Source organism: Hyperoodon ampullatus, assembly GCF_949752795.1.
Source record: "Hyperoodon ampullatus genome assembly, chromosome: 2".
Taxonomy (NCBI): Eukaryota; Metazoa; Chordata; class Mammalia; order Artiodactyla; family Ziphiidae; genus Hyperoodon; species Hyperoodon ampullatus.
The window spans coordinates 196859698-196887427 of NC_136915.1; the positions used below are offsets into that span (position 1 = coordinate 196859698).

Here is a 27730-nt window from a genome sequence, read left to right on the forward strand (position 1 = left end):
GTGTTTATTATCAGATGTGAGATTTTCACCTCTCACTGACGGCTTCAAGTCCACCTTGAGGGTTCCCCCGATCGTTGTGCACCTGTCCCTGTGCACGTCATACACGTGAATGGCGTGCCAGCACCAGGGCTGAGCAGGCTCTACTCAGGTGTCCCCACAGGTGCTCACCGCCACCTCTCTACAGTCGCTGCGCTAGTGGGATGCTCCTGCTCTGATTATTTTTACTTGCATTGTTCAGGCCAAATGGATGGTTACAAAGCACGTCCGCGACGTTGAGTCTGTGTCTGTGTTTGCTCAGTACCCGTTCTTTCAGGTACCAGAGAGACACGTCACGTGACCTGTCCTTCTAGCATCAGAGGAGGTTATTGATTTTAGATCCTCTTTAATAAGACTGAAACAAACTTCCCACATTTTCTTCATTATTTTTCCTAGCGCAGCTTGTGTGTGTGAAGATACAGGTTTGGCAGACGACTGATCTCATTCCCGTCAGGTTTCTTTCACTCTGTATCGATCCTGCTATTAAATCTGACTCCAGTAGGTGAGGTTTAAGGAACGTGATGTAAATGATATGACCTCTGGTTCTCTGGGTCTGGCTTCTGTCTGTGGGCCTCAGACACTCATCACCTTCACCCTTGCAGTGTCACACCTACTGATCTGTGTTTTAATTGTACACTTTCAGTTTTTCTTACAGTCTGATTTAAAGTTTTCCAGTTGCTGTGAAATTTTGATTGATGATGCTGTACCATAACTATTTTTCTAAGACCTATGTGAGAAAATTTCTCAGAGTACTAGTAAAAACTTTGTTTCCTGAGAAACTGTTTGGTCTGGTTTTAGAGTGGTAAGAATCAGTCTCCTGCCTTGTCCTGCTTTTTGAGAAGTATAATGAAAACTGGTGTGTTTAACTGTACTGAATATATTGACCCCTACCACACTTCCCACCTCTAAATTATCTTGGTATGTTTGAGATCTTTTATTTCTGTATGCTGCCTCACAGCCTTTTGGGGGAAAGAAATGTGTGCTGGTAGCAGAAATATCACTCTAAGGCAAGTTTGACTAACCAGATTTTATTAACTTGGGGTGGGTGAGGATTGAAAGCAGTGCCTTTTTTTAAACATGAGAACACCCGTTGGAGAGCATATACTTTCTATCACAGTGCTTTTAAAGACAGATTTTGAGAGTATAGCCTTTTAAGTGTTTTATTCTATATTTATATCCATGGGCAAGTATTTTCAGGCATTATGTTTCAAAGCCAGTTAATCGTTATGATGTATTAAAGTTTATTCAGCACCTAATCATTATCTGTCAGATTGCTAGAAGGGGTTGTAGAGTTGTGGTCTGCCTGATGGCTGTCACACATATGTGAGTAAAGGACAGATGTGAACCAGGCACAGTTGCAGGGCTGGAAGCACAGGCTCTGAGAGCTGACACTAACACGTGAGTCAGCGTTCAACATACGGCGAGTTGTGTGCGTTAAAACCACAGGGGAGCACCTTCAACCAGAAGTGTGTTCTGACCCAGATCAGGTTAGCTATCAGATTGTTTGTCAGCACAAATACTGGTATGTAGGATGGCTTGAAAAGCGAGGGGCTTGTACAGCAAATGGAGCCAGATGTTAAGAATGATACCTTTTGAACCTTCCTGCACAGCAAAGTGAAGTTGCACGTGGACTGTGTTCGGTATCATCAGGTTGGGCTGGGGGATTTGATCCATGTCATAAAATCTTAAATTCATAGAACTTTAGAGCCAGGAAGAGCATTAGAGATCAGAAACCAGTGTGTAGTAGAAAACTTCCCAATCCGGAGGAGCCTGGGGAACACGAGTCCGTGGGAACTTTGAACACAGACCCCCCCGGCCCCCAAGGCAGAGCTGCTAGCATAGAGCCTTTAGAAGAGGGGTCAGGACATGTATTTCCAAACCAGTGTTCAAGGTGACTTGTATGATAAGAATGGGATCTGGGAAATATGATCTAATCCAGAGTCATTTCAAATATGTAAAACTTAGAATTTAGAGAGGTTAAGTGATTTGCCTAGGGTAGCACTGTTATTTAGTAGCAAAAGTAGAATTATAATCTGAATGAGCTAAAACTGTGACTTTCTAATTTAGAGTGCTGTAATTGGAAGCAGATTTGAGCACTTAAAATATTTGGACTCATACTATCTAAACCGTAGACTGCTTATGAATCAAACTGTTGGTTGTAAATCAGCGTTCCAGCCATGTTTGTATATGTAGGAAATAAGAGTTGATATGTATAAAACGCCACTAAAGTAAATGTATATCGTATGTGTGATATGAAACAAGGAGATCGATTTTCATATTTGATTTATAAAATAACGTTTATTATTTAATCAGATTTTGTTTTGGAACAATCATCATCATATAACAAAAATTTTATTTTGAAGTGCTTTCTTTTAACGAATAATAAAAAGATTTAATACTCTGCTTAATTAATGGAAATTAAAGTGGGCTGATAAATCATTTGATAAGTAAGGTATAAAATGTTCTCTCAGTGAACTGTCAGGATTGGTATAAGGGATGTTTCTGGATATTCAGAAAACATAAGCTAAAAAGTTAGTATGTCTCCCTGCTACTGGCCATTACACTGCTTTGTAGTAGTGGCAGGCCAGTGAAGTGTGTTTAGAACACAGAAAGATGATGGAAATATTTGTTTACCCTCAAGGACATTCCTGTAGGTAAAGAAGTGTTACTTTATTTTATTACGTTTTGTGGTGTGTGCATTCACCTGACCACTGACACCTCCACTTGAATGACGTGGAACTTAGAATCCAGTGAGGAAGAAGATTGGAAAAAATGCTAATTAGCATGAAACAAGTGCTCTAAGTGTGAGTTTAAGCAATAGGCATTGGGAACGTACAGATGGGCGTGATGGTTTCTGCTGGGGAGGATGAGGAAAGGCTTCAGAGGGTGAATGATTAATGGGGTTTCAGTGCTTGGGAAAAGGGGTGCGTGACAGAAGTGACTGGCCTGAAGGAATTCTTGACCCAAGTTTGAACTGAAAGCATATATGTCACTAATAACAGTGTTGCCTGTGTGGAGGCATAAATGTGAGATGAGGCTAAAAGATAGGGTGGGCGTCCTAGATGGTGAGGAGGCTGTGAGCCGAAGTTGAGGGTCTGTAGCTTTTTTTGTGGTTACAGGATCATGGAATAAGTTTTCATACAGTTTTTCTGGGGTTTTTGTCAGTGGTGGTGGTGGTAGTGGTGGTTTGTTGACTTTTTTTTTTCCAACCTGCGTCAAGCAAACAAAACATGGCAAAACACTGTGAAGCACTTTGTGTACTGATTTGCTTATATCCATCTGTATACATGTTCACGTACCATCCCACCTGGAAGCCCTTTTGGTTTAGCTTACTCTGTGCCAGGCAGTGTGCCTCCACGTTTCATCCCCCGTCTCACATGATTTAAATCTTACAACAATCCTTAGAGGAAAGTGTATGGTCCCCGCTGTACGGCTGAGGAAGCTGAGGCTTTGAGAACGCGGCCACCGGCCACGGAGCCAGCGCAGGGAGGGGCGGAGGCGGGATTCAGGCCCGCTCTGCTGCGGCTGGGCTGGCTCTAGTTTCCTCTTTGCCTGGGTCCGGGAAGTCCTGGGGGGTGGGCTGACGGGAGCGGGAGCGGGTGGGAGGAGAGAGGGGCTGTGGGCGGGAGGGAGCAGGCCGTGTGCCTCTGGAAGCCTGCGCAGCCCTCGGCCCCTGCAGCCTCGCGTGAAGGGCTGCGGACGGAAGGCGGGTGCGGCAGAGCTGTGATCAGGTCTTCCTGGGGGGTGGTTTAAGACTGTGCGTGGTGACCCCCCGGTTACCCCCGATTCTGCTGGGCACACGGAAAGCGCGGCGCGGACGAGCCGAGCGGGGGGAGCATCGTGCAGTCCTTCTTCCTCCTGTTTCCTTCCCTGCCTCCCTGCCAACTGCCAGCACACTGGTCTGGTCAGCAGCTGCTCTTGGGATTTCCTTGGCACCTCTGTCCCTGGAACTCGGGGTCCTGTACCCATGTAGAAGCTTTAAAAAATCTTTTCCCGTGTAAGAAGGTTAAAAATTGCACTTTAGAGGAAAAGGATTATATAAACGTAACATTATAGTAGTGGTTGAGAAGGTACTTATTTCTAGTCACCCTTGTGTAAAAATGCCTTACAAACTTATGAGCTGAGCTTGTCTGTGAAAAATTATTTTAAATTCTCAGCCGTTGTTGAGCAGGGTTCTTTCTTCATGCATAGTGCCGCGTCTTTCTGTTTCCCATGGATCATGTACCTAGTTTGGGCTCCATTAGTATTTCGAGGTAACATATACGCCTCAGTTACAAAGTCACAGTATCTTTTGATATCTTAACAACCCGTGTTTATTGTTTTTGAGTTTATTTGTAACAGTTATTTAGAACTCCATATTACTTTCTCTAGAAATAACTTGACGACTGGTGCTTATTTTACCAGATGATCTCACAGTAACCTTTATATTTATAATAAAACTGAAGTCAGTCAGGCCGTTTATTAACTTACTCAGTTTAGTTACGGAGCTTCTGTCGTGTACTCTGTATTACCTGCTGTGATGAAACAGAGTCCCTGTCCTTCAGTGGCTCACTTTCTACTGGAGATTATGGAAACCTAAGCACACTGTAGTACACACGTTTCAGGAGTTCAGAGGCACCAAACTCAGTCCTAATCTTGGTCTGAGTCTTGACGGCTCTGAAGGGGTTGCCAGGTGGGCACAGAAGCGCCTGTTGTAGGTGGTGCGTGAGTGCCAAGGGTGTGAGAGCCGTGTGCACCATCACAGCTTTAGCCCAGGGTACGTGTCGGGGCCGATGAGAACGGAGGCCAGACCGTTGGATGGGGACAGGGCACGGATGAGCTTCTGTGTCCCCCAAGTGTCACTTCATCCGGGAAGTGATGGAGCTTTAAACCAGGGAGGAGGGCATCAGACTTGTGTTACAGTCACTCTGCCGTGGGAGAGACACCACTGGAGGCTGTGGAATTTCAGGAGAAGCGTTTTTGAGGTGGAATTGAGATGATTTTTAAAAAAAATCTGTCCCTACCCCCCACCCTTCCCCCCGGTAACCATAAGTTCCTTCTCTAAGTCTATGAGCCTGTTTCTGTTTTGTAAATAAGGTCATTTGTATCATTTTTTTTTAGATTCCACATGTAAGTGATATCATATGGTATTTGTCTTTCTCTGTCTGACTGACTTCACTTAGTGTGATAATCTTCAGGTCCATCCCTGTTGCTGCAAGTGGCATTATTTCACTTTTTAATGGCTGAGTAATATTCCATTGTATATCTGTACCACATCTTCTTTATCCATTTCTCTGTTGATAGACACTTAGGTTGCTTCCATGTCTTGGCTATTGTAAACAGTGCTGCAGTGAACATTGGGGTGCATGTATCCTTTTGAACCAAGTTTTTCTCCAGATATATGCCCATGAGTGGGATTGCTGGGTCATATGGTAATTCTGTTTTTAGTTTTTTAAGGAACCTCCATACTGTTCTCCATAGTGACTGTATCAATTTACATTCCCACCAACAGTGTAGGAGGGTTCCCTTTTCTCCACATCCTCTCCAGCATTTATTGTTTGTAGATTTTTTTGATGATGGCCATTCTGACCTGTGTGAAGTGATACCTCACTGTAGTTTAAATATGCATTTCTCTAATAATTAGTAATGTTAAGCATCTTTTCATGTGCCTCTTGGCCATCTGTATGTCTTCTTTGGAGAAACGTCTCTTTAGGTCATCTGCCCATTTTTTGATTGGGTATTTGTTTTTTTTGGTATTGAGATGTATGAGTTGTTTGAAATTTTTGAAGACTAATCCCTTATAGGTTGCATTCTTTGCAAATATTTTCTCCCATTCTGTGGGTTGTCTTTTTGCTTTGTTTATGGTTTCCTTTGCTGTGCTAAAGCTTTTGAGTTTAATTGGGTCCCATTTGTTTATTTTTACTTCCATTACTCTGGGAGATGGATCGAAAAATATATTGCTGCGATTTATGTCAGAGAGTGTTTGGCCTATGTTTTCCTCTAACAGTTTTACGGTATCAGGTCTTACGTTTAGGTATTTAATCCATTTTGAGTTTATTTTTGTGTGTGGTGTTAAAGAGCATTCTAATTTCATTTTTTGACATGTAGCTCTTCAGTTTTCCCAGCACTGTTTATTGAAGAGACTCTCTTTCCTCCATTTAATAGTCTTGCCTCGTTTGTTGTAGATTAATTGACCGTAAGTGTATGGGTTTATTTCTGTGCTTTCTGTCCTGTTCTTTCTGTCCATTGATCTATATGTTGATTTTTGTGCCAGTACCACACTGTTTTGATGACTGTAGCTTTGTAATATAGTCTGAAGTCAAGTCCTCAGTTGGGAAATGAAGAAGAGAACCTAGGATAAGGACTGGCCAAAAGATTTTAGCCCTTATATCAACTCCAAGTAATTAATTGTTGGCCAACTGCTAGAAGCTGGGAAAACCAGCTCTCTGGTTGCGCTTCATTCTGGGAGCCTCAGGGTCTAGATTTTAGCTCCCCATCCTCTGTTGCTTCTGGTGGTTTTGAATACTGATACTTTTACCTAATAGGTTAAAAAAACAAAATAAGTAAAGGGACAGCCTTTTAGTTTAAAAATCTTGAGCTGATGGTCTTATGTCTTATTTTTGGTCAGAAAGATAAAGGTTACTCTAAGTCTCGTCTTAAGCTTCTCTTTTCTTCTTAGCACCTATTAAAAAACATAGGGATGTATGTAAGTGAAAGTGGGTCTTTGTTGTACTAAGGAATGGAGTAAGATTGATAAGCATTTTGTTAGAAATGTCTGGTTTTTTAGTTTGTTATGTTACACTTATGTTTTTAGCAAGAAGGTGGATGGGAATTCACTTCTTTAATGTACTTACTGAGTTCCCACTATGTACTCTAGGCTAGGCGTTGGTGATGAAGTCTATGGTCTCTGCCCCAAAGAGACCTGGAGACCTGAGGTGAGGAGTCACATGGATTGAAGGATCTGTAATGTGAAAATGGGATAGGACCGAACGTGGAGAGTTGTGGGGATGAAGTCAGGTATGAGGAGAGTTGAACGTACTTTACAGATGTTAATTATCCATGCAATATGTGATACAAGTGTTAATATCACTGTTTTATAGATGAGGAAACTGATACTCCAGAAGGTGAGTTAACTTGCCCAAGGCCAGACAGGTAAGAAACGCTGATGCTCGGGCTTAGCTTGTATCTGCTGACTCCCAAGCCCATGCTCATCCCGTTTATACGTATGGCCTTCCAAAAACCCTAACACACACACACACAAAACCCTAGTATTTCTGTAGTGCTTAACAGCTTATAAAGCATTTACACTTTTTTTTTTTTTTTTGGTAACAACTAGGAAAAGTAAATAGGGCAGTGATTACCATCTCTTTTTATAACAAGTAAGGAAACTTTATGGATGGATGTTGTTAGTACTTGTTCAGTTCCTACTGGAACCGGTGTGCAAAGAGGCAGTGCACAGATGGTGATTGTGTAGCCAGTTGGTGACAGAACAGTGACAGGCTCGGGCCTCCCTGACTCCTGACCCAGTGCTTGTTCTGCACATACACTGTGCTGCCATCCTTGTTCCTGTCCTTGTGGATTTTATTCTGCATGGATTCTGGGGAGACCGGCAGAGAATGTCAGCATGAAGCAGGATGTACCACAGAGAGAGGGTGTGCAGCAGACACACGGAGTGGTGAGAGGAGTGAGCGAGGAACCCCAAGAGCAGGGCAGGTCGGCGGGAAGGGGAGTTGTTCTGGTCGCCCAAGCGAGGGGCTGTCTTAGTCTCTTCAGGCTGCTGTAACAGAATCCCACAGACTCCGTGGTTTATGAACAAGCGAAATTTATCCCCCCCCCCCGTTCTGGAGGCTGGGAAGGCCAAGGTCAAGGAGTCAGCAAGGTCGGGTTTTGGTGCAGGCCTTTTCTGGGTTGTAGGCTGCCAATTTCTCGCTGTGACCTCACGTGGGGGAACAGGCAGGGAGCTCTCCGGAGCCTCTCTTACAAGGGCACAAATCCTGTTCACAAGGACCCCACCTCAAGACCTGACCACCTCCCAGAGGCCCCGCCTCCTCGTGCCATCACCTGGGGCTTTAGGGTTCAGCATAGGAGTTCTGGGGGAACACAGACATTGAGATCACAGCAGGTACTCTTCTTACATAGGGACGTCTCATTTAGTGACAGCTGACGTATGAAGATACAGACTTTTAAAAATAGAGTGATTCACTTCGCAAAATAATTTTTAAATTCTAAAAATGCTTTACACCAGGATTTATTTTTACAACATTGCTTTGGAGAAATATGACTTTTAATAACCCAAGTTTCTAAGAATACGTGAAATGAAAAATATCGTCCTTATTATAATGTGCAATGTAATGTTCATTATTTTAAAAGACTGGCTCTTACATACAGTCTCCTTTATCTGTTGAAAACATATTTTATACTTTATCCTTTAGCACAGTCTCCTTTATCTGTTGAAAACATATTTTATATTTCTCATTTTTCCCCAGCTTTATTGATAAAACTTGCATATATTTAAGGTATACAATTTAATGTTTTAATGTACACGTACACTATGTATACTGATCATATCAAACCAAATATTATGCCTAGTACATAGTGCTTAAAAATGAAATGTTAATTTCTGGCCATAAAAATCAGATGTTTTAGACAAGTTGGGATGGTGGAGAGTTTGTTTCCGCAGAGACCATGTCTGCACTCCCTCCCTGCTGTTGCTGGTTTATCCAGGGGTTAGGCTGCCTGATGTAGGAGGGCCGATTGCATTGTGCGGTGAGAAACTCACAGCACTGTGGTGGAAGGCGAGGCCGAGCTTGCAGGTGCCCTGCCAAGGCCCCGGAGCCCTTCCGTTTCTGTCCTTCCTGAGGCCACTGGTCCAGCGCTCCCAGAGTCTGTGCACTGCTTCAGTGTCCCCGTCAGTAAGTCCCAGTTGTTGTTTAAATTAGTGTAATTAATTCAACAGACTCCGTTGCCTGCCATTAAAAGAAACATAGCTAAACATTAAATAAAGAAGCCACTCATTTCCCTTTATTTCCAGGTGAGGACAGATTTAACCGTAAAAGTAAAGTTTTAGAGCGAAAAGAGACCATCACAACCATCTGGCCTGGAGTTTTGAAATTCTCTTGACTAAGACTCACAGTTAGAAATACATTCTGCCTCAGGACCCACGCCTGGTCTAGCTAGATAAACGCATGTGACAGTTATCCTTGTAACTTGATATTTTTCCTGTTCTATTTGGAAAAAATGTGGACTGCAATTGACTGAACCTACTTCACGCGTGACCATGAGTGGGGCATAAACCCACGTTTAAAATTGCTTGTTTAACTAAGTTTTTTTTAATAGGGAAGAATGGTGAAATGAGAGTGTTGGTACTGAAAACTAAATAACCATACTCATGTTTTTCTTAAAAATGTATTCTAATATACAAGTTACCAACGTGTATCTTTTAATGAAAAGAACTGTGGGAATAGAGTTTGTATGTGGACTTGCCTCCTTAAGATTTATGTTACCTAGGGACTTCCCTGGCAGTCCAGGGGTTAGGATGCAGCGTTTTCACTACCGTGGGCCCAGATTCAATCCCTGGTCTGGGAACTAAGATCCCACAAGCCACACAGTAAGGCAAAAAAATATATATCTATATCTGTATCTATCTATCTATCTTATCTAATTTCTTTGGTATACTGCTGCCAGATTAATTTTCCTGAAATAACACTTTGATATCTGTCTTATTTTCCAATTAAAAATTTTTAATCATTTTATTTGACTTGAAATGCAGTATACATTACGGATTCAGATGCGTATTCTTTTAAAAAAATTTGACTTTCAGAGCTAGTGCCTAAAGTGTGGTGTAACAAATTCAAACTTTGTCTGTAAAATAGAGAATTCACTTGTAAATAATGAAAGTTTTATTCTTTCTTTTTGTAATCTCATCTCCATAACATATTCAAAGTAGCAAAAGCTAAGATACTTAGGAAGTTGTCTGATATTACAGACCTGCCAGCAGTACTTTTTTTTTTTTTTTTTTTTTTTTTTTGCGCTATGGACCCAGCTGCTCTGCGGCATGTGGGATCTTCCCGGACCGGGGCACGAACCCATGTCCCCTGCACTGGCAGGCGGACTCTCAACCACTGCGCCACCAGGGAAGGCCCTAGCAGTACTTTTTGATGAGTATTGAAGGTGAAGTAAATGTATATTAACTAGGACTTTTCATCTTTTAAAAAGAGAAGAAAGATAACTATCTATTCATTGTAGGTTACTAAACTTACGTAGGTAGTACTGTAGAGGATGATTTTTCTTTATATGACATACAGCATTAGTATATTATAATTGGAGAACCAAGATTGAGCTGTTTTAGCAGGTTTGGTGTAGAAATGCGGATTTTTCTAATCTGCACGTTTACAGCCCAGTGCTGTCTAGTGGTGCACGGTCCCAGCAGTGGTTCGCAGCCACCGACACCCCAGTCTGTGTGGAACAGATTGATCCCCCATCCCCATCTCCATGATACCGACCCATTTTTGTAGCTTGGTAGATTGTAGTAGTTTAGCTGATTGTTTTTAATTAATGTCAGTAATAAGATTTAAAGAAGGAAAATAGATGATCATTTAAAAACTTTACAGACTGTTCCATTTGAATGCTTGCCTGTGTTTAGACACCTGGATAAATGAGCTTCTGTAATGGGGGAAAAGAAAATCTTTGTAATACTCGGTTTCTTCTGAGCTCGCAGTGTCCTGTGGTTGAAAAGAGGGTTTTAATGAGCTGAGTTACAAAGTGAGCTGTGTTACAAAGCTGTCCCTGGGGCCTGTCTTTTCAGGAAGTTCTTATATACTTTCAGGGATCTAAGAATGCTGATTATTGTTCTCCTGAAGCTAAAATATTTAGTTTGTGGTAAACAATCCAACTAGTAAACAGATTAAAAAGGTAACTTTAGAGAGTGATGAGGACTGTGAAGCAGATAAAAGCGGGATGATGTGATGGAGCGATCGAGGGAATCGTATGCGTGTCCATCCTGGATAGAATGGTTGGGGCAGCCTTGCGTGTGAGGGTGAGCAGAGGTCTCCCTGAGGGTTCAGTTAGGCCGAGATAAGGGGGAGAGCATCGCTGACAGAGGGAGCCTCAAAATAAATCAGCTTCACATCTGGATGGTAAAGTTCCTGCTAAGAGTTTCCCGGATGAAACATGTTCAGGAACTTGAAATTTTAGGGCCACATTTATTTGACTTGTAATTTGTACAGTATGAACTACTTGATTCATTCAGTAATCCTGGTTGAGAATTACTGTGGGCCTAGGCGATAGGAGACAGTGATGAGAAGACAGACCAAGCCTTGCTTTCACAGAGCTAATATTTTAGTAGCAAAGATGAGCAATGAAAAGCCAAACAAATTGTAATAACTGCAGATAGTAGTAAATGCTCTGAAGAAAATGAATCAAAAAGAAAGAGGTAGAGGGAGTGAAGAATGCTCTTTTCATAGGAGGTGGTCAGGGAAGCCTTGTCTAGAGAGTTGACATTTGAACTGAGACCTAAATACAGAAAGAAGCAGCATGTGTGACATCTGGGAAAAGAACAATCCAGGGAAAAGGGACAGCAAGCTAAAGGCCTGGATGTGTGTTTCAGGAACTGAAAGAAGGCCACTGAGGTTGGTCATGAGCAAGATGATGAGTGATGTTGAGCATCTGTTCATGATGCCTCTTGGCCATCTCCCTATGTCTTCTTTGGAAAAATGTCTATTCAGGTCCTCTGCCCATTTTTAAATTTTTGGTTGCTTTTTTTTGGTCTTTTTTTTTTTTTTGGCTTTGTTTTGTTTTTGATTTGAGTTGTATGAGTTCTTTGTATATTTTGGGTATTAGCCCCTTATCATTTGCAGATACCTTTTCCCATTCAGTAGGTGGCCTTTTTGTTTTGTTGACGGTTTCCTTCACTGTGCAAAAGCTTTTAAGTTTGATGAGGTCCCATTGGTTTATTTTTGCTTTTCTTTCCCTTGCCTGAGAAGACAGATCCAGAAAAAGATCGCTAAGACCAGGGTCAAAGAGTTTTCTGCCTGTATTTTCTTCTAGGAGTTCAGGTCTTACATTTTAGGTCTTTAAATGATTTTGAGGTTTATTTTTGTGTATGATGTGAGAAAATGTTGTTCTAATTGTATTCTTTTACACGTAGCTGTCCAGTTTTTCCAGCACCACTCATTGAAGAGACTGTCTTTCCTCCACTGTATTTCTTGCCTCCTTTGTTGTAGATTAATTGACCGTAGGTATGTGGGTTTATTTCTGGACTCTCTGTTCTGTTCCATTGATCTATATGTCTGTTTTTGTGTCAGTACCGTACTGTTTTGATGACAGTATAGTATAGTCTGAAGTCAAGGATCGTGACACCTCCAGTTTTGTTCTTTTTTCTCACAATTGCTTTGGCTGGAGTTCATTTCTTATCAATATTTCTCTTTCCTGGGTATGGACTAAAGGGAAGGATGTGAGGGCTTAGAAGAGAGAGTGTATTTCCTTTTCCTTAAGCCAATTTTATGATTAAAACGGTTTAGATTTTTTTTTTTTTTTTGGTCTGGATGATAAAGCTACTTCAGAAAAACACTTAAAACTAATTGGAAAAGCAGTGGTGGAAAATCTTGGATAATACTTTGGAAGGAAATAGAATATTGTATTTATCTCCTTTTTTTTTTTTTTTTTTGTGGTACGCGGGCCTCTCACTGTTGTGGCCTCTCCCGTTGCGGAGCACAGGCTGCGGACACACAGGCTCAGCAAACATGACTCATGGGCCCAGCCGCTCCGCGGCATGTGGGATCTTCCCGGACCGGGGCACGAACCCGTGTCCCCTGCATCGGCAGGCGGACTCTCAACCACTGCGCCACCAGGGAAGCCCGTATCTCCATTTTTTTCTTACAGTGTTTTATTTTTATTGAGATACAACTGACATAGAACATTGTATTAGTTTTAGGTGTACAGCATAATGATACGTGTTTATATTGCAGTAGGTTCAGTTTTATCCCTACTGTGAAGCTTTTTGTTGTGTCTGTTTGGGAGATGACGATGGAGAGAGAGTACTGATCCTCCACACAACAAACGGCTTTATCTGCTAACGCTTTTTTCTTTTTCTTTCTTTTTTTTTTTTTTTAACTCTATAAGAAGTCATTTTTTTAGAAGAGTGAATCACAGAGTTCAGCTTATTTTTGTATGCTGGAGCCAAAACGAAATTCCTCAGATAAAGTTCTAAATAGGGAAAAGTCGTTTACTACTTCGCAGTTCTCCGTCCAGCCGACAGAGTGCGCTTTTTGTGCAGAATCAGCTCCACAAAATCAGGGCTGTGTTGATCATGTTGTGTTCCCAGCTCCTGGCCCAGAGAAGATGCTGCCTCAGTGAAGGAAGAAGAGATGTTAGTGAATATTTAAATTAAGAATTAAATCTATTTTGAAAGAGAAGTCATTCAGAATTACAACTGAGAGAGTGGTAGAGATGTGGTTTTGGTTTTTGTTTGCCTACAGATTTGAATAGCGTGAGCTGTGATTATTCATGACACGACACGCATGTTTACTGAGCTTCCAGATGAGGTCTTCTGGGGGAGGGAGGCCCTGAGAATCTAATTAAGTGATGAGATTGTTGGCTTTCTACTTCACCATTTTAATATAGTAAGTGCCTGTCTGCTTTCAGATGATCAGCTGATGGTCATGTGTTGACTTCCCTCTCCACCTCTGCTTTCTGTATCCAGCTGTGCTGTTTAAAACTTCACAATTCATATTTCAAATCACCAGGATGTACATTTTAAATGTCTTAACAATTTTATGTCAGCAATACCTCAGTAAAGCTGAAATGTTAAAAAAAATTCACATTAATTAATTCTGTTTATAACACAGAATTAATTAATGCATTTTTACCAGTTTGTTTTCATGAAGTGAAGTATGCTTGAGATATAATTAGGTCTATTAATACCAAGGATATATTTTAGAAACTAAATCCAGTTACAGTAGATTTTAGGTTGTTGCTCAGATTCTTTCATTATATAGTTACATGGTATTTCTCTAGAAATATTTTAATTATAAAGCAACTTCAGAGTTTTATTGCATTTGGCCAGAGCCATTTTTTGGTAAGAGCAGATTAAATCCAAGGAGTCATTGACCCCTAGCTTCTGCCTGGTTGCTTAGCCCAAGATGGTAAATGAAGCCAATGAGAGTCTCTGCTTCAGAAATCTGAACAAACCATGGAAGGAATTTGCTTGTTAGCAGATTGAGAAACTAAGCAGAGAGTCCTGAGGAGGGAGAGTTAGGGCTGGGAAGGCATGGCAGACGGTGGAGTTAGGGGCAGGGAGAGCGCCTGGAAAGGGTCATAACCATCTTTCCACACTGATGAATATAGACCCATGCCATCATTTTTCAAGACTGTACAATACTCTGTGGTGTGAAAAGACCATAATTTATTTGCCCAGTTCCTTGATGGATGTTTAGAACCTCCCTGCACTGAAAGGTTTGTAAGTATAACAATGACATGATCAGAGTTCCATGCTTAAAACATAGAAATAAGAGACTGTGTAACTAAGACCGAGCAGGCTGAGTGCATATTGTAGTGACCTTTACTGAGATAGGGAAAAGGGGAGAGGAGGAATTGCAGTGCAGGAAATGGCCATGCTACAGTGGACAGAGGCTTCACTTTGGGATGGGTTAGGTTTAAGATACCTTCAGGACATCCAGGAAGAGATGCCCGTTGAGGTGTGTGCTGAAAATAGAGATTTGGGAATCACCTGAGTAGTCCTGGATAGTTGAAGCCATGGGATTGAGATGACCAGGGAGGGCATGTTTTAGAGGAAAGAGAGAAGGTTAGGAATGGAATTGTTAGAAGCAACAAATATTTAAGTAATGCACAGAAGACACTGTGGAGAACAGACAAAGGTGTAGGATGAAAAACTGAACATTTCTTGATAGTATCAAGAGTCTTCTTGTTCTGATGACATCTGTTTTTCTTAATGATTTTTATCCTCATTTTGCTCGGTAATTATTTTTTGGTCTTATATCCCAGACTGGGAAAATATTTTAACCTGTCTGTTTAATATGTAGAACATCATGATATATTAAGAATGATCTCATAGATTTTTCTAAAGTAGTTTTGAAAAAAAAACCTTAAAAGTTTCCTTTAAAAAAATGATGAGGCATATAGGTTCAGAAATGCTTTGGGTGTTTTGACATTTTATTAATTGCAGTATGGTGCACTGGTACCACTTGTTTATATTCAGCTTTTCCTTCCCATCTTTGGCAGAATTGATGCCACACCACTAGTTTCCATATAGCTATAAGAACGTTACTGAAGAAAGCCTGAAAATATAAGGAAAACTGATTTTTTTCTATCTTTCTTTCATTAAACAGCATTGTTATTGATAAATAATAGCATTATTTCTTGAATTTTTTAATGATCTAAATTAGAATTTAGATTTGGATAATGTCAGTACTTAATGGGTCATTAAAAATTAATGTTTTCAAGGAGTTACGTTTGTTACAGTCTACCAAAATTATAGTGGTGGCATTTTATGTGGACAGTAAGGTATTGTATTACCAGCTCAGAGGGTTAACAGAAAAACTTGATAGTCTTTTGATCTCTTTACACATTTCTTCACCTTAGAATGAACATAGGGGAGATTTGACAGTTTTATTGTAGGTAGGAGCATTTCTTGAGAGTCACCAGGTTAGTTTGGGGGTCTCGTGACTGCCAGCATCTGTTCTAAGTGCACTGGCTCCTATACATATTTAAATGCCTTTCACGTAAGCTTTCCTGCCAGTTACCTAGTGAGGTACCTCCCAGATCTGCAGCTCTTTACCTCTGGCCAGTATCTATGTGTAGAGGCCGTGATGCCGGCCTCGGTGAAGTTTGGTGTCTTAGTTCTGCCGCTGTGGCATGTTTGTCTCGGCACTGCTTGCCAACAGGCCTTCATCTGGAAGGAAATGGTGACCTCTACTTGGTGGGTTGGAGGAAAGGTGTTCCTACTTCTTACTTTGCTGTTTGAGTTTCTGCCATAGCTGTGTTCAAATCTTGTGAAATTTTGCCCACTGTTATTCAACTTTAACTTGTCTTTGTAGTTTCTAAAAACCTGGGTGGTCACCTTCCACGTCACCAGGGAGAGACATCATGACCTTCCTTTTTCTCTTCCCCATAGACAGTGCTTGGCAGATGAATCCTGACTGCATGGTGGGCACATCAGGGAACAGCTATGATTGTGTCAGAACTTCGTGTGGTTCACTTTCTTTTTTTTTCTGGTAAAGCTAGTACTGTCAGGTGCATTTTTCATACGTTCCCAGCTGAAAGAAATTTGCTGACAAACTTACATTCGGGTAATTTTTTGAGTGTTAACTGGAGCTTTTACTGATGGTTATTTTTTTATGATGAAGCATATTTCAGTGTATTTTATGCAACTTGTTTTAGATTTTGAGATTTGAAGCACAATTTTTGGCTCAGCATCCAGTATGCCTGGAAAGCTTTCCAATCTGGAAAGCTATAAAACGCAAACATACTTTGAAGTACACCATATGTGACTGGTTCAGCTATACTAGGAATGTCGTATTGGTTAGCAAATGAAAGAACATAGCTGTCATTTTACGTTGTTGGCATGAGGTGGCAGCAATTATGTTGAGTGGTGGTGGACGAGCCTGAGCTCATCAGGCTATAAATGGTCAAAAAATAAAACTTGCCCAGGTCACTATGGTTAGGACGTTTGAAAAACACAGACGTTCTGTACTTAAATCTTGACGTGTTGGATATAATCGTCTACTTTCGTGGGTTTTCTGTAAAGCAGCGCACGCTTTGTTGTCCCAGTGGCGGTTGTCTTTTCCTGCTTCCACTGTCTTTGGTGGCTCATTGCAGCCCCACTCTTAGTGGGCCAGGCACACTCCTGATTTCATTCCTTAAAGTAGCAATCCATGTAGCATTTGTTTGGGGAAACATAAAAATAAATGATTACGATGAAGTTTGAAGATTATCTTTAGGTAATAAATTATTCTGCAGGCTAATCCCATAGTCATACACTGACTGTCTAATGCCTGAAGTAATAAAACACTACAAATCATTGTGTCGCATAACAGCTTCTAGAGTACTTTGATGTACTTTGGTCTCATTTGATGCCTTGTGGGGTGAGAAATTAAGTATTACCCACATTTAACAGATGAAGAAGAGGACGCTCAGTGAAGTCTGAGTGAATTTCAGGTCATCTTTCTTTTTAAAAATCAGCTTTGTTGAGGCATAATTTAAATGAAGTGTACCTATTTAAAGTAAATAGTCTGAGTTTTGACAAATGTATACACTCATGTAAATACTACTCCAGTTAAAATATAAAATGTTTTTATTGGCTCCCAGAATCCCTTGGTGCCTCTTTGCTGTCAGCTCCCCATCCGCATCCCATGCTAGATCTCCATCAATCTGCTTTCTGTCCCTGTAGGTGAGTTTTGCCTGTTCTAGAATTTCATATAGACGAAAGCGTAATGTATGAACTTTTATTTTTTTAATTTATTTTTTTTTTAGAAATGTAGAATTTATTTATATTCACCGTAAAACGGTGTCACATTTTGTACATGGTTACCAGAAGAGAACTAACACTTGGATGACACTATATTGCTGTCAACATTGCTTGTGCTGCAGAGTCGGGAAACACTTACTTTCCCCTTTAAAGAAATTAAAAGCTCAGTTTCCAAAAGGTAGTTTTACCACTTATTTTCCTTTTTAAGAAACTGGGAAAATTCTGAAATAAGGGACGAAGGGGTGAAAGGGGAGGAACAGTGCTTCCTTCACTCCTGCCCCTGCTGAAGACGCTCAGTGGGATTTGCAGTTGTTGTCAACGGCTCCTGTTTGAAATGTGTTGGTTCCAAGATCAAGCAAATCAGTAGATGGGAGAGGCCTTAAGTATAGATCTTCAGCGCACAAACAAGGAAGACTAGAAACTATCACCTATTGCTGGCTACCTTATTCACAAGTTGCCTACATATAAATGTGCACACACAGTAACATGGACTCATTTTCTTTGGTAAAGCTCACCAAATAGAAAGTCTCTTCTAACACGCTCGTAAAAAATATTTAATTTCCTTTCCACTTTCAGATCAAGTGGCCACAAATCTGTCCTTTCTCCTAAATACTGTCCTCCATTTTTCTTTTCAACCTTGTAGTAGAACAAAACCATAACAGTAACTCGAGTGATGTGAAATCCATGTTTAAGTGATAGAAGGGAAGGGAGGAGAGGGCGTGAGAAAGCTTATCATGAACACAGTTCGGGGTATTTTCTTGAGAATTACGGTATCAACGAGTTCCAAACACAACTGAGTTCCACAGATGTTTTAGAAGTACTTTTTCCGGTACAAATAATGTCATTCAATTCACAATGACACAGTCGTTTTACAAAAGGCAGAATATGTTGAAACTCAGTAAACTACTTAACAGCTCATGAGGCTAATGCTGTAGCAACAACAGAAGCCAAAAGGGCACCGTGGATTCTACCTCTGGCATAAAGAGGTAGAGACAGTCATCCTGTAGAAAAGATTAACAATGAAAAAACAAAAACGGTAAAACAAAACAGTGCACACCCCCACCCAAAAAGCAAAAAAAAACCCCACCACATTCCATTTCCAAGGGCTACTTCTGGGAAGCCTGGGTGGCGTTCAGTCTGCTTCCGTGTTGAGATACCCACGGCCCACAGTCATCTTGCTGTACTTCCTCTGTTGCTCTTCCTTAGAGACATCCTTCACCTAGGCTCTCCTCAGCCCTCCATCCCACGGAAGCTCAGTCAGCCCTCCTTGTTCAGCAATAGCAGGCTTAGCCCTAGTAGCAAACTGGACTGCATCTTCTCCTTTCTCTCTGGTCATGGGGGGCGTGTACCACACAGCACAGACAGTGGCCCAGCTGGTCATCACTCAAAGCAGGTAGCTCACCGTGTTGTATTTACTGCTGTTCCAAAATGCATCAGCAAACTAAGGATTATACTTAATTGCAGCCGGATGTGTGGTTCCTCCAGTTTTAAAGCTTCCCTTTTAAACATCATGACTGCAGCATCGCTGATGCGAGCTCCTTCAGGACAGATGAGCACACGGGTACTTTTTTCTTATCAGCAATATGTCCTTTTAGTCTGTTGGTAACCAGGTGTCAGTCCTTCATTTCTGAGCGTTCGGACCAGACATGTGGACAGGCCTTGACTATAGCTCTGAATAACTCCCATCCACCATGCATGCACCTGGCCAACCGTGGCATAGCACCCATCCATTGTCAAGATAAAACATCTACAGGGAGGTATGGTTGCAACACAAATGCCTCCCTTCTGGGGTCTGTACTGCGTGTTATGATAGTGAGTAGTACAGAGACGGCATGAACACAGATCCAGCAGTGGACCAGTTCACTCAGCCGGTATTTTTTTTTTTTTTTTTTTTTGCGGTACGCGGGCCTCTCACTGTTGTGGCCTCTCCCGTTGCGGAGCACAGGCTCCGGACGCGCGGGCTCAGCGGCCATGGCTCACGGGCCCAGCCGCTCCGCGGCATGTGGGATCTTCCCAGACCGGGGCACGAACCCGTGTCCCCTGCATCGGCAGGTGGACTCTCAACCACTGCGCCACCAGGGGAGCCCCCTGAACATTGATTTTTGTATGTTGCAACCTTGCATTTGTTCCCGGTAGGTTTTTTGTGGAGTAGTCAGAATTCCCTGTTGTTCATGAATAAACAGGCTTACTTCTTCCTGTCCAGTATGTTTGCCTTCTTCTTCCTTCTCTTATTGAACTTCCTGAGATTTCCAGACAATGTTAAATAAAAGTGGTGAGACCAGACATCCTTGCCTTATTCCTGGTCTTAAGGAGAGTGTATTTGGTTCTCATTGTTAAGCATGATGTTATCTGTAGGAATTTTGGATATCTGTAGGATGTTCTTTATCAAGTTTAGGAGGTTCTCTTCTATTCCTGGTTTGCTAAGAATTCTGTGTATGTGTGTGTTTTACATCATGAATAGGTGCTATATTTTGTCAACTGCCTTTTTTGCCTCTGTTGATATGATCATATGGCTTCCTCATTTATTCTGTTAACATGTGAATTACATTGATTGATTCTCAAATATTATACCAGTCTTGAATTCCTGGAGTTAAATTCATTTGGTCATAATGTATTATCTCTTTTGTATATTGGTGGATTTCATTTGTTAATATTTTCTCAAGGATATTTGCAGCCATTTTTATGAAAGATATTTTTCTTCTAATTTCTTTGTCTGGTTTCAGAATCAGAGTAATACTGACCTTACATGTTGAGTTGCAAAATGTAACTCTTCTGTTTTCTGAAAGACTTTGTCTAAGATTGGCATTGTTTCTTCCTTAAATGTTTGATAGAATTCACCAGTGAACCATCAGGGCTTGATGTTTTCTTTGCGGGAAAGTTTTAAAATTACAACTTCATTAAAAAAAATAGGTTTAAGTGGGTGGTGAATGCTATAAATGCTGTAAATTATATTTACAGCTATAAATTTTTTTTGTTTCTTATGTCAATTTTGGTTATTTTGTGTCTTTTCAAGGACTTTGTTCATTTCAGCTAAATTTGTCAAATTTACTAGCACTAGGTTGTTCATAATATTCCCTTATTATCCTTTTAATATCTGTAGAACCTGTAGTGATGCCCCCTTTTTCTTTTCTGATATTGTTAACTTGTGTAGAGGTTTATCAAGTCTATTAATCTTTTCCAAGAACCAGCTTTCATTTCATTATTTTTTTTTGCTTTTTTACTGTTTCATTAATTTCTGCTCTTAGTTTTATTATTTCCTTTCTTCTCCTTATTTTGATTTAATTTATTCCTCTTTTTCTAGCTTTTTAAGGATGGAATCATAGGTAATTGATTTGAAAGTATTCTTTTCTGTTATAAACACTGAAAGCCATAAGTTGCCCTCTAAGCTCTGGTTTAGCTGCAACCTGCAAATTTTGACATGGAGTCAAAAACCAATGAATGTTGTTCATTACCATTCAGTTCAAAATATTTTCTGAATTCCCTGGTGATTCCTTCTTTGCCTCATAGAAATTCAGATGATTTAATTTCCAAGTACCTAGATGTTTTCCAGATACCTTTTTTTAATTATTGATTTCTAATTTACATCTGTTGTGGTTAGAGAACATACTTTGTATGATTTCAGTCCTTTTAAATATGTTGAGACTGTTTTATGGCTCAGCATTTGAATCTGTCTTGGTGAGTGTTTATGTGTACTTGAAAAGAACTGTTCTTTGGTATCGTGTTCTGTAAACATCAGGTCATTTTGCTTGATGCTTTTCAAGTCTTCCATACCCCTTCTGATTTTCTGTTCAGTTATTCTACTGGTTTTTGAAAAAGAAGTATTAAAAACTTCAACTAATTGTGGATTTCTCTTTTTAATTCTGTTTTTCTTCATATATTAATATTTTGGCTTCTTTCAAGATTTCCCCTTTTTTCAGAAGTTTGACTATGAGATGCCTATGTGCGTTTTTCTTTATATATATTCTGCAAAGGGCTCACTTAAATTTTTGGTTCTATGGGTTGAAATCTTTCATTAATAATGGAAACATCTTGGGGGTTTTTTGGTTGTATGACCAGTTTATTTATCTATTTATCTGTTTGTCATAAAATATATAAAACATAGAACTTACCATTTTAAAGAGTACAGTTCAGTGGCATTAAGTACAGTGTTGTGCAGTCATCGCCATTACTTAGCTCCAGAACTTTCCACCACACACCTGAAAGCCTATGCCCATCAACAGTTACTCCCAAACCTCCCCACTGCATTGCCACAGCCCACAGCAACCATCAGTCTCCTTTCTGTCTCTGTAGATTTGTTCATTCTTGACATTTTATATAAATGGACTCATACAATATGTGGCCTTCTTTTGATTGGCTCCTTTACTTTGCATAATACTTTCAAGGTTCTTCTATGCACATAGCCATACTTCATTCCTTTTTATTGCCAACAAGCATTCTATTGTAGGGATAGAACACATTCTATTTATCCATTCATAAATTGATGGACATTTAGGTGGTTTCTACTTTTTGGTTACTATGAACAATACTGCTGTGGCTATTCATTTGCAAGTTTTTGTTGGAATTCCTGTTTTCAGTTCTCTAGGGTGTGTCCTGAGGGGACTGGTTCTTCCAGTCAGTGTTACACTGTGTGTTTCTTGCACGCTCATTCATTCGGCAGGCACTTCTCTGTCGATCACCTAATGTGTATTAATACAGAGCTACACGATGGGAACACTTAGAGTCCAGCAGGAGGGGCAGACAAGGAAGAGGCAACTGCTTCATGGTACCTGCTGCTGCTAGGTGCTGGGGAGCCTCCCAGAGAGGCACCTAAGCCTAATCCAGTCAGAGGTGGGGGAGTAGTGATCAGGGAAACCTTTCTGGGTGATGCCATGTCAGTCCAAGACCTAAAGAAATGAGTAGAAATTAGCTTAGTTTTTTTTTTTTTTCGGTACGCGGGCCTCTCACTGTTGTGGCCTCTCCCGTTGCAGAGCACAGGCTCCGGACACACAGGCTCAGCGGCCATGGCTCATGGGCCCAGCCGCTCCACGGCACGTGGGATCTTCCCGGACCGGGGCACGAACCCGTGTCCCCTGCATCGGCAGGCGGACTCTCAACCACTGTGCCACCAGGGAAGCCCCATTTATGCTTTCTTATCAAGGCTTGTCTTCCATAGCCTTTAGTTCTGCTCCTGTTTGTTAGGAAATATGATTAATATGTAAACATATATAAGCAGCAGTTTCTAACGGTTGTTCTCGGTTTCTGTTTCCAGAGTGCTCACCTGGCCATGATGGACACCCTCATGATGGCTTACACCGTGGAGATGGTCAGTGTGGAGAAGGTGGCCGCGTGTGCTCAGCAGTACTCGGCTTTCTTCCAAGCCACAGATCTGCCCTATGACATTGAAGATGCCGTCATGTACTGGATAAATAAGGTAGGGATATGCTCCCTCGGGTAAAAAGAGTCTCAGAACCAGAAAACATCATATCCCCACTCTGCTGCACACTGAATGTTTGTGTCCCCCTGCCCCCCAATTCATATGTTGAAGTCATAAGTCCCAATGTGGTGGTGTTAGGAGGTGGTTAGGTCGTGAGGGCCTGGCCCTCATGTGTGAGACCTGTGCCACTGTCTTTATAAAGAGACCCCAGAGAACTCCCTCGCCCCTTCTGCCGTGTGACAAAGCAGGCTCACCAGACACAGTCTGCTGGCGCCTTGATCTCGGACTTCCCAGCCTCCAGAACTCTGAGAAATACATTTCTGTTGCTTACAGACCACCCAGTCTGTGGTATTTTTGTTGTAGCAGCCCGAACGGACTAAGACAGATTCCATTACTCTTCTTGTTTTAAATCAAAGTGAAAACTAAAGTTGTGCGATCTTAGTTGAAATTTCCCATTACCTTTAGACTTAAAAATATATATATACTGTTAAAATGATGGAAATCGATTTTATGTATTCCACAATATCTGTAGTTACATTTAATGATTAATCTAGTTCATATTAGATTATTACAAAATTCAGAGCACTCCAAGCAGGGAACTAACTATACGCTGCGGGTGCTCGGTAAGTATTCTTTGCATCCAGGAATGAAATAAGTTTCTCATTTCCAACTAGATGATTTTTAGGTTTGCTTGACTGACTTGCATAAGACTATACAGATTGTAGATTCCTCCTCTTGGAAATTTTTATAGAACTGTGATTCGTTATTTGTGCTCTGAAGATGCTTAAATTGTCAATTTATCGCTCCCTTTACCAATTTGAATAGTTAATTCCTCTTGATTCTCTTTCGTTTACAACTGTAACCCCAGAGAAAATTAAACCTTATCTGTGAGCAAGACCTGAAGGGATTTAAAAGAAGTTACATCTTCAGGTGCCCTCCCTTGAATGCTTGCGTGGAGCTTGTAACAAGAAGCTAAGTGTGAAGACGCCTGCGTCTGCCGTCGTGGTCCGTAACATCAGCGTCCGTGCCAAAGGCCCGTGTGGCGCTCTGCCCTCCCTCGTAAGCTGTAGGGATCCCGGTCCTATCCTGGACCCACTCATCGTCAGCAACCACGTGGCCTTCACGACCCGCCGCAGACCCCCCGTTCTTGATTAGTTCTTTTCCCTCCCTCCCACACCCCCACTATTAAAAATGCTCGCCTTTATCGTGGGTCCCAAACCACCGAGCCCTTTAATTCTCCCGGTCTCACCTGACTTCACATTTCTCCTCTCTGAACTTAGATTCTTGCCTGGGCGGTCAGTTCTGCATCCTTCTCCTTCCCTTGTGCTCATCTGATAAAACGCCAGCTGAGCCCAGCTACCACCTTACCCCATAGATGCACCTGTGAGGTTAACACTGCTGGAGGAATTCATACGGGGAGGCTAGTGGACATTCCTGAGCACCAGCTTCAGGCGGACCCGCAGCGCTCACTGCCAGTCCGACAGGCGTGTCCCTGAGCAGGTCCCTTTCCCGCACTTCAGCGTGACTGCCCGTCCTGTGCTCCTGGGACCTTCCCCAGCCCTTCCCCCATCGCCGTCAGCCCAGGACATCACGAGTGCTTGTCTCGTAGCGTAGAGACGGGAAGGCATCCGGTGGGAAGTCCCTGTTCTTGCTGCCGAATCTGTAGACCCTTCCTCATCAGCATCATTGTCTTTCTTTTGCGGCTCTCTCAGTACAGAGTGTCCCCTTCCTGTCAAAGGCCAGTCCCCCCTACTTATTGCTCTAGAACTCCTCCTCTCTCTTGCCTTCTTCACGGCCACTGGTCCTCAGCTTCAGTTTTTCTTTAATACACTTTAATGTGTATAAGAATCTCCTGGGATGGGCTTCCCTGGTGGTGCAGTGGTTGGGATGCAGGGGACACGGGTTCGTGCCCCAGTCTGGGAGGATCCCACATGCCGTGGAGCGGCTGGGCCTGTGAGCCATGGCCGCTGAGCCTGCGCATCCGGAGCCTGTGCTCCGCAACGGGAGAGGCCACAACAGTGAGAGGCCCGCGTACAGGAAAAAAAAAAAAAAAAAACCCACAAAACAAAACAATAAATAAATAAATAAAGTAGGCACCTGGCAAGTCTTATTTTCTACTGTGATGCTCTGTTTCCTTTATAGCACTTTTCAGAGTTTAATCATTTAAACAAGCTAGAATAATCGATATGAGGACAAGTACTGTGCCCATCTTTCTTTTTTTTAGTGCTAGTGCCTGGGCTAGTGCAGTGTTTGGCAAAGCGATGGTGTTTAATACATCGAAGAGGGAGTTGAAGCCACAGAATCAGGCTCGGCACTGTAGAACCTTGGGAGTCTACGGAAAGATAAGGAGATCACCTAATTAGGAGCGTCCAACACCTTTAGGCAGCCGTGTCCACCCTCTTCAGTTTTCAGATCATGATTGGAACCAGTTGATTGAACCTGCACCTCAGAGTAGCTCAGAGTAGCTTCTTCTCGCTTGTTCCACCAGCCCCGGCGTCGGCGTCTATTCTCTGGTTGTGACATCGCCCTCCGCTCTCCAGTGGAGTCTGTACTGCTTCTTCTGGCTCTTATTTTGGCTCATCCTGACCTAGTTGCCTTTTCTTCTGGATAATACAAGTATTTTAAAAAAAAACAACAAGCTACCATAGAAAAATGGGAATTACGTGGCTAGAATAGTTATCAGCATTGTTGGCTGTAAATGAGTTTAAACTTAAAAAAAGCGAGATCACGGAGGACAAGATTGTACTGGCCAAGTCAGGCGGGGTGCCCCAGAGTTATGACTACAGGAACCTTATGTTACTTGGTCCTGCCTCTCTCTGTAGTCCCATCTGTAGCTGCCCTTGGGGTCACCAGGCTCCAGCTGTACTGTCTTTCACTCCCCCGAACACACCAGGTTTTCCCACCACAGGGCCTTTGCTTGTGTTTCATCCTCCTCTCTGTGTTGTGGCTGCAGCCTCAGAGGCCACCTCTGGGACAGCGTCCCTGCCAACATAGGTCTCCCCACTCCTGTGATTTTCTACTCACCTCTTTATTGATTTGTACCACTCCTCACAGATTGCTTTTGTGGGGGGGGAGTTTTTTTACCATTTTTTCCTTTTTTGTTGCGTCTCCCTTATTCCGTGAGGACAGGGACTAGACTGCATTTATGCACCATTGCGTCCCTAGCCTCTTAATATAATGTCCGGAGTTCAGTAAATAGCTGTTGACTGTGTGGATGAGTAAGTGAAGGAATAGTGGTTCAGAATGTTCGCGTGTGACCAGTTTGCTTTTCGGAGAGAATCAGGTAAGGACTTTTTAAAAAATCAGGAAGATATTTCCAAACTGACAGATCAGTTACAACTACCTGATACTGAATTCGAAAGTGTTTCTTTTTTAACTTAAAAAAAGAAGAGAAAAGAAAATGCTAAGAAAAAGGACCAAACCAAAAACCCAGAAAAAGTTATAAACTTTCCCAGGTTTGGGCCCGGTCAACCCCTACCCCCCATAATTGGTAAATCCGTCAAAATGCTTCAAGATGCATGGACGTTATGACGCCTTGTAACACGTGTTGCCAGAACAGAACATTTTAGTTATTTTGGCAGCGTGTCAGGTTCAGCGGTAGCCCTTCCTGTTACAGACTCCTGGACATGTTTGATAAAATGCAGTTGGAAAGGTTTATGCTACAGAGCTGAGCATCAGAGACAGAAAAGGAAACTGTCGGGTGCCAGAAACAAAGCGGGGCTGCAGGCTTTGGTGGCCTCTCAGGGGCCGTTGAGCCTCTGCCGGGGCTTGAGAGTCGCTAGATGCCAGATGAGGCCGTGGGTTTTGCCGGTTACAGGAAGTTGGAACCGTGACCTCTACGTAGACCCACCAAGAGCTCGCGCCCTCGGTGGAAACAGCACACCAGCCGCAATGTCTTTGCTCTTAAGTGCCACCTGGAGGTGGGCCGTGTCGGTGTTAGTGTCATCAGGAATGCAGGGGTTCCAGCTTTGCCACAAAGCTACTTCCATGCGTGGTTTTACGATGGCTGCGGTGATTCCAGAGGTCGTACACGTGCAGTCATAACGGTGTCCGGCAAAGATGAGAGTAGGGTCTTCTGGGCGCTGCTATTAGCGAAGGAACCTTCCCCCAGAAGGTCTCCCCCAGGAGAGTGGTTCTCAGGCCCACACCTAAACCACCCTCTGGCAAGAAGACGCGGCCTGTCGGGTCGTCGTGGGCTGACTTTGCGTCTCCCTCCGGGTCTGGGGAGGAGGCCTCCTGGACTGAGCGTGGGGTGGGGGGCAACAGATGACCAGAAAGCCCAGTGCCAGGCCAGTGGTATCTTCCTGGCACCTGGCAGACCAGCAGAGGTAAAGTTACTCTGAAGGTCACTTCTACACCCAAACTGTGAGAGTCCCCAGCAGTGGGGGAGGGATACTCTTCTCGCAGATGCAAAAGTACCAACAACCAGCGTTTAGGAAATGATGAAGATGCCGTCACGTACACGGGAGAGTCAGCAAACCTGACAAACAAGGCCCACATGCCGAGAGCTGCAGAGAGCAGAACAGTCTGAAAAGACAAAAATAAATGCTTGAGTGGCTGAAAATAAAACACGGAATAAAGGCCATAGGAGAGAATAAGGCAGCATGGAAGGTATATTGGAAAAAGAATAAAATATAACTTCAGAAATGGAAAATTTTAGTCATTGAAATAAAAAGATTAAACAGAAGATTAGACGTAGTTGAAGAGGGGAGTTAATTAATGAGAAGAAATTACCCAGAATCAGCCCAGAGAGATGAGATGGGATATATGACATTGAGGTTAACAGACTTGCCTAGAGGCCTGATTGGAATTCCAAAAGG

At 42.2% G+C, this 27730-nt stretch overlaps 1 protein-coding gene across 4 annotated transcripts in view; it reads left to right on the forward strand.

The window, feature by feature from the left end:
• The window catches only part of CAMSAP2 (calmodulin regulated spectrin associated protein family member 2), a gene marked incomplete at its 5' end in the record, with an annotated part of 84127 nt that overhangs the window by 20701 nt on the left and 35696 nt on the right, over positions 1 to 27730 (forward strand). For all 4 annotated transcript variants that reach the window (XM_079697238.1, XM_079697240.1, XM_079697239.1 and 1 more), the window contains one exon: positions 22746 to 22907. In XM_079697238.1, the coding sequence (XP_079553364.1) occupies positions 22746 to 22907 (162 nt within the window). The remainder of the gene's footprint in view (positions 1 to 22745; positions 22908 to 27730) is intronic.